This window comes from Pristiophorus japonicus, chromosome 15 (assembly GCF_044704955.1).
Source record: "Pristiophorus japonicus isolate sPriJap1 chromosome 15, sPriJap1.hap1, whole genome shotgun sequence".
In the NCBI taxonomy this organism is placed as follows: Eukaryota; Metazoa; Chordata; class Chondrichthyes; family Pristiophoridae; genus Pristiophorus; species Pristiophorus japonicus.
Window position 1 is genome coordinate 140,643,315 of NC_091991.1, and position 15,012 is coordinate 140,658,326.

The following is a 15,012-nucleotide window of genomic DNA, read 5'->3' on the forward strand; positions in this document are numbered from 1 at the left end:
TCCCGTCTCTTTGCTTTCTGTTCGCCAGCCAATTCTCTATCCATGCTAATATATTTCCTCTGACTCTGCGTACCTTTTATCTTCTGCAGTAACCTTTTGTGTGGCACCTTATCGAATGCCTTTTGGAAATCTAAAAATACACCACATCCATCGGTACACCTCTATCCACCATGCTCGTTATATCCTCAAAGAATTCCAGTAAGTTAGTTAAACATGATTTCCCTTTCATGAATCCATGCTGCGTCTGCTTGATTGCACTATTCCTATCTAGATGTCCCGCTATTTCTTCCTTAATGATAGTTTCAAGCATTTTCCCCACTACAGATGTTAAACTAACCAGCCTATAGTTACCTGCCTTAGGCCTGCCCCCTTTTTTAAACAGAGGCGTTACATTAGCTGCTTTCCAATCCGCTGGTACCTCCCCAGAGTCCAGAGAATTTTGGTAGATTATAACAAAATGCATCTGCTATAACTTCCGCCATCTCTTAATACCCTGGGATGCATTTCATCAGGACCAGGGGACTTGTCTACCTTCAGTCCCATTAGCCTGTCCAGCATTACCCCCCTAGTGATAGTAATTGTCTCAAGGTCCTCCCTTCCCACATTCCTGTGACCTTCAAATTTTGGCATGGTTTTTGTGTCTTCCACTGTGAAGACGGAAGCAAAATAATTGTTTAAGGTCTCAGCCATTTCCACATTTTCCATTATTAAATCCCCCTTTTCATCTTCTAAGGGACCAACATTTACTTTAGTCACTCTTTTCCGTTTTATATATCTGTAAAAGCTTTTACTATCTGTTTTTATGTTTTGCGCAAGTTTACCTTCGTAATCTATCTTCCCTTTCTTTATTGCTTTTTTAGTCATTCTTTGCTGTTGCTTAAAATTTTCCCAATCCTCTAGTTTCCCACTAACCTTGGCCACCTTATACACATTGGTCTTTGATTTGATACTTTCCTTTATTTCCTTGGTTATCCATGGCTGGTTATCCCTTCTCTTGCCGCCCTTCTTTTTCACTGGAATATATTTTTGTTGCGCACTATGAAAGAGCTCCTTAAAAGTCCTCCACTGTTCCTCAATTGTGCCACCATTTAGTCCTTGTTTCCAGTCTACTTTAGCCAACTCTGCCCTCATCCCACTGTAGTCCCTTTTGTTTAAGCATAGTACGCTCGTTTCTGACACAACTTCCTCATCCTCAATCTGTATTACAAATTCAACCATATTGTGATCACTCATTCCGAGAGGATCTTTTACGAGGAGATCGTTTATGTTTCCTGTCTCATTACACAGGACCAGATCTAAGATGGCTTGCTCCCTTGTAGGTTCTGTTACATACTGTTCTAAGAAACAATCTCGTATACATTCTATGAATTCCTCCTCCAGGCTACCCCGTGCGATTTGATTTGACCAATCGATATTTAGGTTAAAATCCCCCATGATTACTGCCGTTCCTTTTTCACATGCCTCCATTATTCCCTTGATTATTGCCCGCCCCACCGTGAAGTTATTATTTGGGGGCCGATAAACTACGCCGACCAGTGACTTTTTCCCCTTACTATCTCTAATCTCCACCCACAAGGATTCAACATTTTGTTCATTGGAGCCAATATCATCCCTCACAACTGCCCTGATATCATCTTTTATTAACAGAGCTACCCCACCTCCTTTCCCTTCTTGCCTATCTTTCTGAATCGTCAGATACCCCTGTATGTTTAATTCCCAGTCTTGGCCACCTTGCAACCATGTTTCTGTAATGTCCACCAAATCATACCCATTTGTAATGATTTGTGCCGTCAACTCATTTACTTTAATTCGAATGCTGCGTGCATTAAGGTAGAGTGTTTTCATCCTAGTTTTTAAACCATGATTTTTAGTTTTGACCCCTCCTGCAGCCCTTTTATATTCAGTGGCCCTTTTTGTTTCTTGCCTTTGGTTTCTCCGCCCTCCACTTTTACTCATCTCTTTTCTGTCTTTTGTTTTTGTCTCCTTTTTGTTTCCCTCTGTCTCCCTGTATTGGTTCCCATCCCCCTGCCATATTAGTTTAACTCCTCACCAACAGCACTAGCAAACACTCCCCCTCGGACATTGGTTCCGGTCCTGCCCAGGTGCAGACCGTCAGGTTTGTACTGGTCCCACCTCCCCCAGAACCTGTTCCAATGCCCCACGAATTTGAAGCATGAGGCAGTTATACACGTCACAGCCTGCCAGACTAGTATCTGCACACCTCTTCAAAAACAAACTTTCAACGACTATAGCAAAGTCATTTGCGATTTCACTCTTATGTCAAGAAAGGTTTGATCCTCGGATTGATGCCTGACCCTAATCATTTTATCAAACAGACGACAACATTTTGCATTTTCTAGTATTTATTTTCAGGCCCTTACCGTTTGTCTGTGGGAGTCACAGTGCCATTAGTTGCTGTACTGTCAGCTGCCTGGATGGATGTGGACTCTGCTTCCTGCGAGATAAAACAGTAAGTTTACTCATTAATCAGATTCACACACACAAAATTTTACATCGAGTTAGAGATTCAAAACCAGTGATAGACTGATTATAAATACTAGCCCAGAAGCTGTGACATTTGCCAGCTCCTGTAACGACCAGAGTTGCTACACAAGGCGGCTGCAAGACTTGCATGCTCCAACTTTCCCACTCTGAGTTTAACAATTTTGGAACAAAACTATATCCTAAGTAAAGGGGATGGGAAAAGAGCAGACAGATCACGAAGATATGCTGGATCAGAATTCAATAGGTTTTTGTGCCTGTTCTGGTCAATCACTAAATAATGTATTGCAGGCTAACCTTTCTGTGAAACCACCTTCTCACAAGTACACAAAATCCAGAACAAAATGTATGTGCATTGACTGCTATTACAGCATGATTTTTGATAGTGTATACATTAGTTCCAGTGCCAAAAGGATTATTGCAGTTTGAAACTAGTGCCTAGCTTCCCACTTTAAAAAAAGTCAACAATTAATTCTTCTATAAAAGTACATTGTGCTCGCTAACAGTAATGATTCATCCTCTTGTATTACAGCATAATTGCTAGTCAAATTAATAAAGCAAGTTGTAGACCTGGTTTATTCCAAGAATCAATAGAAATTCAAATAAAATCCACTGTATATATAAAAATGTCTCTATTACTGTTACAAGGTCCATTTGTTATTTGTATTTTTTCTCATATAAATGGAGTCACTGCTCCATTCCCCAGTCTAGAGGTTCAGGTAGGACATCCGATTCCCAGACCTCTGTCACGGCCATTTTGAGTTGGCTGCTAGAAAGCACAAAGATTGCACTATGTAGAAGCGTTTGAATTCTACTGGATGTATTCCCATAAAATAGCACAAGTGAGAAGCATTTACCATAGCAACAGACATTTTGTTTTCGTGCAGCCGATGCCCAGACAGAAACAACAGGAAAGGTGAGAGAGAGAGAGAGAGAGAGAGAGAGAGAGAGAGAGAGAGAGAGAGAGAGAGAGAGAGAGAGAGAGAGAGAGAGAGAGAGATGGGGTGGGGGGGGTCCTTTCAGGTGTAGTTAGGTGCAGGGACCGGGAGGGAGGAGGCCGTTCGGCGTTGGATAGGGGTGGGGGAGCGGACCGGACCGGGAGGCCACTCTGTCTGGGCTAGGGGCAGGAGAGCGGACCCGGTAAGCCCTTCGGCCAGGGCTAGGGGCAGGCGAGCGGTCTGGCAAGGCACTCGGGGCCAGCGTCGGGCGGGGGAGCAGACCACCAAGCTCTTCGGCCAGGGTTAGTTAGGGGACCTGGACTGGCAAGGCACTCGGGGGCAGGGGGCTGGACCTGGACCAGCACTGGCAAGGGGCTCAGGAAGCGGGGTAGCGGGACCGGCTTTAATAATTGGAGGTAAGTTGCTGCAACATATTTTAATGTGTTTTTAAGTTGATGCAACGCGTTTTAATGTATTGGGAGCTAGCTGTATGTTTCACTTTGCACTGAAGAAATTGCTCAAACTTAGGTAGATAAATCACTATGATGCAAATTGCTAGATCCAAAGATCGTGAAAGATCCAAATTAAGTAGCAGAGGCTAGGCTAAGATTTTTCCAAAAATTCTAATGGAAAGGAAAATAGTACCAGAAGACTGCAAGATGGCAAATGTGACATCCCTCTTCAGAAAAGATGGGGATGTGTCTGGAAATTATAGGCCAGTTAGTCTTACTTTGGTCGGTGATAAACGACTTGTTTATAAATATGGGATGAAATTACTAAGCACTTGGAGAAACAGGAGCTAGATTAAAGCCAGACAAGCTGGATTTCAGAAGGCAGGCTGTACTTGATTAATCCAAAAGCATTTTGAAGAAATAACAGATGATGAAAGAAATGCAGTGGATGTACTTTATATGTACTTTCAAAAATTGTTTGGTAAGGCACCACACTTACGGCAAAGAGAATGGCATATTATGGGGAATGTGGCCACATGGAAAGAGATTGCTGGAGGAGAAAATGCATTGCACAATAGCAAAAGGAGGTTTCTCAGACTGGAAAGATTTGCAAGTGGTGTTTCACAGGGATCTATTTTGGGTCACTCTTATTTATTGTATACACATAAATTGATATGGATTCAGGAAATGAGGCAACAGTGTCAAATTTATTGATGACACCAAATTGTGAAGATTATTGCGTTGAAAAAAGGGACAGTACTGACAGATGCAGTTCAAATGTAGAAAAATATTAAATAATTGTGGAAGAATAGGGAAGTAAATACGCCTTAAATGTAAGATTTTAAATGGAGTAAAGGAGCAAAGCACTTTGGTAATACATTAAAAGTTGACAGCCAAGTAGATAAGGCCATAAATAAAGCAAACAGAATCTTTGGTTTTGTATCCAGAGGAACAGAATACAAGAATAAAGAGGTTATATAGAACTTGTACAAGACCTTAGTTAGGGCACATTGGAGCATTGTGTGGAATCTTGGGTACCACATTATAGGAAGGAAAGAACAAGGAGAAATGTTCAGTGTAGATTCGCTAGAATGTTCCGAGAGGTTTATACTTATGCAGAGATTTGAGGAATTAAGGCTATTTTCACTTGAGCTGAGCAGGTTTAAGGCATAACTTTTATCATAAGAATTTATGGGAAACTTAGAAAAAGTTCTTTACACAATGTGGAATTCCCAAACTGTTAAAATCCATCATTTCTTCTGAAGGGCAAATAGCTGCTTGAAAAGGATTATTAAAGGGTATGGAAGCGAGCAGGAGAATGAGATTAAACTAGGTAGCTCATGTGGAAAAAAACACCAGCAAATGGTCCGTTTCTGTGATTCCATTTGGAAGAGTGAACAAGAGTTCATTCTAGCCTTTTATCCCAAAGGACAATTAGAAATGGAAAATAAATTGCATATTACCCACCTCTTCTGCTGTAGTCTTTAGTTTTTGAATAATGGCAGAACACGACCCCGACTGTTAATGAATAAAAATGGAGCCAATTACTTTTTGCACCTTGGAAAGTAAGTCTACAGAAAGAAAGTGACCTCATTTGGTGCTAAGTACTTTAAAATTCAACAGGCATTTAGTAGATACAGAATGATTAAAACATACAGCTTCATCTGGGTAATATTTCATGTCTCCGTATGTTATGTTGATAACCCAATTGTTTAGGAGTTAGTAAAGATGTATTAGATTGTTAAGGTGAACATTTCTGTAGAAAATAGATTTTAATCCCGGTAAAACTAGTGGGAATAATATCTGAACATAAACATACGCATGTATTACAGGACAACAGCTACTTGTAACCATTAGAAACAATGAAAATATATTTTACCACCACTATCTCATACACTCCTCCCCCCCAAATGAAATGTATTCTAATTGCAGATTTACAAAGTTCAAGATTCTTTGTTGCCCAGCCACTCTGATGTTTACACTAAGTAGAGAGGACCCAATAGCTTGGATCACACAACCCCCGTCAATTTAATCTCATCCACGTTAAGATTACATAGTTGCTCTGGAGGAATTCTCATGTGACTGATTGCAGTGAAATAGCACAACATTAAAAACAGTAGGAATTCAAACTAAAGTCACTTATATTAGCCTCAATATTAAAAAAAAGGGAGCACCGTTAAGGCTAATATACATATAGGCGAGGGTTCCGACCTCAAAATAGAGAATTGGGACAAACTAACAACTACAGCTTAAAATGGGGCTTTTAAACAATTGTCCCCCAACAAAATTTGATGAACTTCATTCAACACTCAGATTTACATCTGCTTAAATTAATGATCACAACTTAAATGTTGTGATCATTAATTTAAGAAGGCCTCGACAGGCCGAATGGCCTCCTTCCGTGCTGTAACCATTCTATGAACTTGCGTGTTAAGAATTGCTTTGAATTTTTGAAGTCTACAGCAGTCCCAGTTTTAATGCAAAAAACAAAATAAAATATTCACTGAATTCCACTAGGTGACTGACATTTATTTTACAATTAGTGAAGTTAACATATAAATGTTTAAAACTATTTCACTACATTCTTCAGTGTGTTTATAAATCAAATGTTAATATATTTATCTTAAATGGGCTATGCCAGTTTCAAAGTCATACGCAAAAAAATATAGCACAAATGTGTTCAGCATTCGCATGTGAACTTCACCGATTGGAAAAATATACCCGTATGAATGTTGCACAAGCCGCAATATTAAAAATATTGCATTTTTCCAAGTCACAGACTATTTAAATTATTGCTAATTCTCACCGAGTTATTTTATCGAATGTCAGTGGTAACATATTCATGCCATTCCACTTGTTCTTCCTAATAATTTGATTTGGCAGTTGGTGAGGTGGACACACAAGGAGGTTTCAGTTCTTTAAATACAAAAACACTTTAAGCACTTTCCTTACCTTTAAGCAAAATTGTTTTTGCAGACTACAAAGTAGACCCCCATTCTATATTCAAAAATACAGTCCAGATGGGCCTCTCCAGTTGAAGATTTGGCTTTTTTAAAAATAATTTTTGCAACCAATATTTATATCTTTGAATATAAAGATTGGGAAGGGGAGAATATTTAATATATTGAACTGTCATTGTAATTTAAGCATGTGCGCGCTATGCCCAATACTGACTTTTGTCCCCACACACAGATTGAGCTGTTGCTTTGTTTTATGGGCAGTACTTCCCCACAGCAAATGTGTAAAAACACACACACATTGAGCAGACATCTGTTGACAACTACTGTGCACTTCAGATTTAGAGCCAGAGAGCAGGCTGCTTACTCGAGTTCTCCACCAAAGGTGGTGGTGTAAGGAAACCAGGAACAAAAGGGAAAAAATAACGGGAGGAGTCTCAACCTTTAAAAAAAAGTTAGGCAAACTGAGTAACTAATGTGGTAGTTGTAATGTACGCACCTGAGAGTAGGCTCGCAGGTACTAAAATAGTTGTAGAGCTGTTGAGTTGGGAGTGGCTTAGCCAGTCATGTGATGTCCACAAGACTCATAAAACCCCAGCCAGTTGGGTTCAGGGGATCCACGATGAGGCATGCGGCTGAGAGCCTGGTGGATGAACTGGTAATGTGTAATGTGATTGTTAAACCTTTGCTAATAAACCAACTAGTTCTTAATAGCAATGTGTTGCTATGAATTCTTAAGCAAAGAACCCATGAAACAAATACATTACAGTAGTGTTTTGAGTTACAAGGCCAGCATGATTCTTGCAATACACAGTTATCACAACTATTGTCACCAAGTAATTGGAGGATGAAGTCAAAGAGACTGATCGATACACATTTTTGTAATACAAATTTCTCAAACCCACATATAAAAAGTTACGAGAGATTTTTAACAAACCTTCAGCAGCATCTGCTTTAGGTGATTTTTTTTGTTTTGGTTTATTCAGATTTCACTTTTAGCAGAAAAATACCTGAAAAAATTCAAGTGCAGTCTGCATCAAAAATTCGAGTCTTCGTTCTTATTTAATTTTCCCTAGTCCTACTAAAGTAGCCACTTAAATTTTTACAATTTTAACTTACTAGTTACTTTAAGCAATGTTAGAACAGTAGCAAGTATCAAATTCGGAGGTTAAAGCCCACTTCAAAAGGGAGTCTATTTTAACACATTTTAAAGAGAGTGCAATATTTTTTTTAAATGTAAGTGAACTTTTTAAACCAGGTATTCGTACACTTATTTTTTTTTTTAATTAGTGTCGATACTTTATTCAAATATCAGGATATTTAAATGAGAGAGAAGCAGGAATTAATTGACCAATATTTTATGGTCCAATAATAGGTCAATCTAGTCACTTCCTGCCACAGTGGGACAGTAGATTCAGTTCCTATTGTTACTTGACCTTAGCTATATGCAGTTAAGTAAGATGCTTCATGGTAGTGTATCCTAAATTGAGGAAACACATTTGTAGACCAACTTGCCCATGCAGAAATTGCACCCTCAGTTGGCTGCACACACTGGCAATCACCAAAGAGGGAAAACACACAGAAGCAACATGGAAAGGTAAAGCAGCATAAATAAATAAGAAAGGAGACCAAAGCTTTCCGCTATCTAGCGTTCAGCTTATTACTGGAAAAAAACTACACTACTAGACTGCACACTAAATGCACTATCTTACCTTCTCAGACTGACTGAGCAGAAAGTGATGGAAGTGAGGGTCGTCCTTTACTTGCTGCAATTAGAAAAACCAAATCTGAGCACAGTGAGTAATAGTAATCATACTCGGATCCTGTAACTGAAGATTTCCATTTGTGATTTGAGTGAGAATAGCACCAGCCATTCCCTCCCTAATGATCTAGAGGTTTATCAATTGAAATCTAGTCGACAGAAAACAGTAGCTTTGCAGAGATTTGGCATTTTGGAAAGGGAGAAAAGAAATTCAGCACTTTCTGCATCATTCATCAGTCCCATCTTTTGTGCAGAATGATTCCAGCAGATCACCAGTTTCCACTGCCATAACCAGGGCTCGCCAATCAATAATAGTGCCCACCATTTTCCCATGCACATAAATTATGCATTGTGTGTGTTATGGGTAACACAATTACTGTAAAGCTGCACAAAACCACAATTGGAAGTGTCACTTACCAAGTGACACATATCCAAGGGGAAAATGCACCAAAAATTACCACCATTGGTGGCTGTGCCTTCAGCTGCCAAGGCCCTAAGCTCTGTAACTCCCTACCTAAACCCCTCTTTCCTCCTTCAAGACACTCCTCAAAACCTACCTCTTTGACTAAGTTTTTGATCATCTGCCCGAATATCTCCTTGTGACTCAGTGTCAAATTTTGTATTGTAACACTCCTGTGAAGTGCCTTGGGATGTTTTACTATGTTAAAGATACTATATAAATACAAGTTGTTGTTATAATTTCTCCACTTTAGAATTTCAAAACTTGTGTTGCTTCAGTACTTGAATTTGCACATGGTTCCCCCTTCCCCCCCATTAAATCTACGCTGTCACCCGTTAAATTTGCAGTGAGCATGGCATCATGGGCCAGTGGGGTCGCGGACGTTCTACTTTAAACAGCGCAAATTGTTATGGTCACTAATCTCCCAGTGAATCAGATTGCGTAATACACCAACTCAACAAACCTCAACTCATCCATGTTCTCTAGTCAAAGTAATTTCCCAAAACAAATGTCCCTCATTACTCAGTAAAAATCACTTCAGCTGACTTTTCAAATCCAAGCTATACACTATTCCCCAACAAGAGCATAGGACAGATGACCTACTTTTCAGCCTCTGCCAACACTATTATAATCAACTGGGACCAACAATTTTGTCTCTTAGGTTGCGAACAGAGATTAAAAAAAAAGAGAGACAGAGTTAGTCAGATTTTTAAACAGAAATCTGCGAGGGCAAGCTCTCTCTAAGTTCAGAAAGTTAAAATGGAGAATATTTAGAATTGAATGTTTAAATCAAGTACGGTGACCTGCTGATGTGGAGTAGAGAAGCATGTTCATTATATTGTATTATTACGCAAAGTCGAATTGAACCGATTGAATTAATTGAGTCCAATCACAGTTGTTGCTGTGCAAGTTCACTTACTGAGAAATAAAACAGCTAATGATCTGTTTCTGGCTTTGGCTCACCAAGTGTTTTCTGGATCTGCTTTCAAAAGAGATTAAAGAAGCACATGTGCAAAAAAAACATCCAGTTCAAATTACACGGGGATACTATTGTTACACCTCTAGAGTACAGTATTGTATACACCCCTAAATACAAGATGCTTAGACTGCTTACGGGAGTGACTAGCGCTACTGTCAGAGAGAATATCCAAGGCAAGATTCTAAATTTGAAGCACTTTGTATACAAGATTTGAAATTACTATGCAAGCAATTTTGTACACATACGAGGAATTGCATATGTAAGGAATTTTGGGCAAAAACTAATATCTTGCCACTCTGCAGCACCTTGCATCGACACAGCCATTGTTAAAGCTGAATTCTCTTTTCATTACATTGCTTCTCTTCACAAAGGCACACAAAGCACCATTTCTAACTTGAGTAATGCAGCTGACGTGTTCATTTGTTGCAGTAGTGACTCAAACACTGCAACAAGTGTTCATCCCACCCAGAGGTTAGGAGTAAAAAAAACCCTTGGCTGAATTTAACATTCTATGCATGTTCCAATTGGTACCATACTTATTACACTATAATAGTTTATAAATTATTTAAGCTAACACTACAGGCTTCAGCATCAAACAGAAGATGAAATTGGTTAAGTAGGTGCAACTTGGAAAGCCAAATTGCCCGAGTATAAAAAAATACTATACTTTTCCAAGTTGTCTCTTCAATAGTGCTGTAAATTCAACCATTGTTTTCTTGGAAATTAAAATGGTTTTTCAACTCTTGAAAGATTGGAGTACGTTTTTTCTTTCTTTTCCTGACCTTTCCAGCTTCCAGATCAGCCCTATTTTGTACTCTACTTGATCTGTTTAATTCTCCTTTTAAATTCTCTATTTTAATATAAAAGCTGGTGCACTCTTTTCAAACTCAAGGCTATTGAAAGTAGTAGAAAATTATAATATGAAATACAAGACAAGTAATTAAAGTCAGAGTGGAAGTTTATCAAAATAACATTTACTGTTGAATATACGCGCCCTTTTAGAAACACACCGTGGTTTAGTGCTGTTACAAAATGACTGGCCCTCAAAATAAAAAGCCAAATGAGTTATACTACAGATTAGCATTGTGATTGCTTTCAACTCCCAACAGGAGAGACTGTTTTATAATTAGAGATTGCAAGGAATGCAGATTTAAAACCATTCTTGATTACGGTAATCTTTTTTAACCTAAACTGTAAAGCTGCTCTAATCTTACATATCAAAGCTCAAACAAAAACAGCAGGGAATTGAAGCTGCTAATGTCAGAAAGCAAACCTTGTGGCACGTTTCATTTTTAAACCTATTCTTTTATATTGCCAGTGAATCGGGGAAATGCAGAATAGCCATATTAGTGGACAAAAGAAAAATAGGTGTAAAACGATGTACATATTTTTCTCTACACATGTAGAAATACTTATTGTAAACCTTTGAAGACCAATTCAGCAGAGTGTGCCAGGAATACTAGTCTTTGGGAGCCATACATAGATAATGCAAGTGCAACTTTCTAGAGGGAGTCATAAACATTGCGTACATACTATCTACTGCGTAAAAGTACAGAGTTACTATACAATTTTTTCTCCTGATTGAGATCAAATAACAAATCACAAGTGGATAGTAATGGTATTCCACGGTTACCAGTTGAGTGTTCTATGTCAATCTCAAACTTTCAGAAACAGAAACACAGACATCCAACTCCAATGTTCCCTAGATTTATTGCTATAACTCCAGCTGTCTCCAACACGATTGCACAGGATTTTGGCAGTCCTCCAGTACACCCAACTAGAGCTGACCAGTATGTCAGTAAAGACCCAAAATGGCACGCCTGTGATTTTAGGAATTAAAGAAACTTGTGACTCACCTTCCATTTGTATTCCGCGACTGGACCTGTAATCAACCGCTTCACTGTGGACGGCTCAGGGAACGCGTCCTGAAGTGGGAGCAAAAAAAATACAAAAATCTTTACATCTTCTAAACAAGCTATATATTACCTTCTATGCAGAGCATTACTGTGCATTTATCATTTCATCTAAGTGATCAGAAGGTTTAATTCCTCCATGGTAGAAGCTCTAATCTCGACTGGGTCATTGTGATATAGTGGGAGTTATGTGAACCCTAAACATTTCCCTGCAGGGAGGAGAAAAGCACACATTGTTCTTAGGCTATTCTTGCACACATGCTAGCGACTAGTTTATAGATGCACTGGAGGTGACCGGGAGCAGGTCAATCACAGATCTTGCACAGCACAGGGAGGAAATTGAAAGTTTACCCCAAAATAAAAATACACTATTGTGTTTGGACTGTTTCAGTATTCTACCTAAAACCAACCTTTTCTTCCTTTGGTGGTCGACCCCTTTTCCTTGTATTGTGCTCTGAAATTTCTGCTGTGGAGGAATTTTGTCTTTTATCTTCAGATGAAATGTGTCTGTTTTTATCGTCTAATGAGGTGAGTACAGATACCTAAAAAAGAATGTCAAAAGTAAAGACACTGGTATGCTCTCTCCCAATAATCCAGAAATGTGTTACCTGTTCCTTTAAGTGAAGTGACGTGACAATTGTTAAATGTTATTTCAATGATTCTATTCTTAACCAATTTAGGCCTAATCCATATTACAATCTAACTTGAAGATACCTCAATGTGCAGGATGTTTTAAAAATTAATCCAAAGCTCAACTTCGAATTACTGCAGTATTGTTCTACCGCACAAGTGTTAGTATTGGTCACAACAGTTTGAAACTCTTGATTCAGATTCTCAGTGCAGTGGAACCTTCAACATTGATAAAGTGGAGACCACCAGTAAATAAGATCAACCACATTCTAAGTCTCTTATATTCTTATTATCTATTTGAGAGGGGTGGCTGGTTACTTTAAATTTTGTTGAGCAAAGTAGGCAGTTGAGCTGAATGTAGCAGATGATATCCATGGTCTTTCATGCTCCCTCAGGAGGCAGCATGGAAGTAGGTTTTGATTACGAAGCAAGTAGAAGCCATTAAATACCGACTGCATGCTTTGTCCTGTTAACAGTCAATTTAAAGTAACAGGCTTGTTAACACGTGTAAATAAATGTGTGTCCAGTATATAGTTCAGGAAATCATCACCCCAATTTGATCAGCTTTGTTTCATAATGAAAGACATCTTTCCTGTATCTCAAGTTTTGAAATTCAAAAAGGTACGAGGTATACATCAGGCAGTGTGTTTCTAGCTCTTTAGAGTTAAAGGCTGACGTTCTAAGAGTTAGATGAAATCTTATGTTTTAGGATATGGAGCTTAGTATTAGTAAGAGTTCACTTTTTTTGTATATTCTAGTTGATGGAAATTAAATGATCTATTGTCAAGTGAAATCTGCTGCATTGATGTCCTGCTACTTCTTACTGCACTATAAAAAACTTGATTAATAGGTTATAGCCCAAGTTGTAGTATGTATAGAGCATTTATTCTTCTCCAACCAAGACTCATGTGAAACTATCAAATTATAGGTGACGTGATTCAATTCAATGCCTTGGCAACACAACATCAGATATTGTGTATATAAAGTCACACAATCTGATCCATAGCGGTGCAAGGGCTTGCTTATGCTCTGTGGTGCTGGGCACAAGGGAAATATCTGGTAAAACCTTAATAAGAAAAGAACTTCCACCTCTCATCTCTAATATTGATACTAAGAGAAGGAAGAAAATAAATCCAAACACCTGTACTAAGGAAACAGAAAAACCTCAGCTGTAAGAACCCAACTGAAAATGGCTAAGCAGAGCAGGAAAAGTAATTATTTGTAACTGAAAAGTAAAGAAAAAAGGGAGCCAGAACTTTTATCCCATTGTTAAGGCCTGCACATGATTACAGAGGTGAAAAGCTAAAGCCATCCACCTGCAGTTTTTAAAAAGTACATTGCATTTTATTTAAAAACAGAGTAAATAGGCAGTTGAAGTTAAAATAGTTAATAGATAAAACATGTTGGATATTCAAAATTACAGGAAGATGTGCATCAGAATCTGCCAAAACCATGTGATCTGACACAAACAAGTCAGCACACACACACACACACACACACACACACGTGTTATCGGACAGCAATTTTGCAGCCCACTGATTATCTCACCGGTGTTATTTTGATAGAACAATGCTGATCACGTACAGCTGTGAAACAGAGCTTCTGACTTCTAATACCTATGAGACAGAGTTGGAAAAACAATTTCCTTGTGTTCATTTTTAAAAATAAAGTTGAATTTTAAGAGCAAACAAAGCCTCTGAGGGAAACAGGAAGGGAAAAGGGAAGCTGGTGATTAGAGTAGCAGTGAAGCAAGAGGGATCGGATAACACCAGGGCTGAGTCAATGGAAAGAGATCGATAGTGATGAATGGGAGGTTAGAAGGAGTGGGTGAAGCACAAGTGATTGGGAGAAGGGAATTGTTGAGGGTCACATTTTCCCTGCCGCCCCAACCCCAAATGCAGCCTATAGCCATTAGCGACTCCTTTGCATGCCACAACAAATCATACCATCCTAAAAGAAAAGAACATATACAGACACGAGAAAAGAGAGTGTAAAGGGGAGAGAAGCTAGAGAGGGGAAGAGAGTTTGAGAGAAAGAGAGAAGAGGTGAGAAACAGCAACAAAAACAGAGACGACAAGAGAATAAGGATATTCTCTGACTTACCATGTGCAATTAGTATTAAAATCTTGCATCTGTGCATAACTCTGGTCAATTTTTTACATTATAAATTCTCACATCCTCATTGATCATGGAAACTGCCCATGTAAACTTATCATTCAATAACTGCACACTCCATCTAGTGCTAGCACATCAGCACTACCACTGGCAGGAGGGTATAATTACTGCGTGACAAATTTACAGTTTCCATTACAAATATAGACATAGGAATTTATAATGGAAATATAGACTCAAGGACATAATGATTTTAAAATTTGAACTGAATTACATCTGTGCACCCAGACATGATCCCCCTGCGCTC

The 15,012-nt window shown here is 38.7% G+C and overlaps 1 protein-coding gene across 3 annotated transcripts in view; it reads right to left on the reverse strand.

Annotated features, from left to right (window-relative positions):
* Positions 1-15,012, reverse strand: part of glyr1 (glyoxylate reductase 1 homolog (Arabidopsis)) — a 58,597-nt gene that overhangs the window by 22,204 nt on the left and 21,381 nt on the right. The window contains exons 5-9 of one of the 3 annotated variants that reach the window (XM_070901017.1): positions 12,374-12,505; positions 11,907-11,975; positions 8,562-8,615; positions 5,360-5,410; positions 2,382-2,455 (exon numbers count right to left, since the gene is read on the reverse strand). In XM_070901017.1, coding sequence (XP_070757118.1) covers positions 2,382-2,455; positions 5,360-5,410; positions 8,562-8,615; positions 11,907-11,975; positions 12,374-12,505 — 380 coding nt within the window. The remainder of the gene's footprint in view (positions 1-2,381; positions 2,456-5,359; positions 5,411-8,561; positions 8,616-11,906; positions 11,976-12,373; positions 12,506-15,012) is intronic. The other 2 variants (XM_070901019.1, XM_070901018.1) reach the window with 2 other exon arrangements.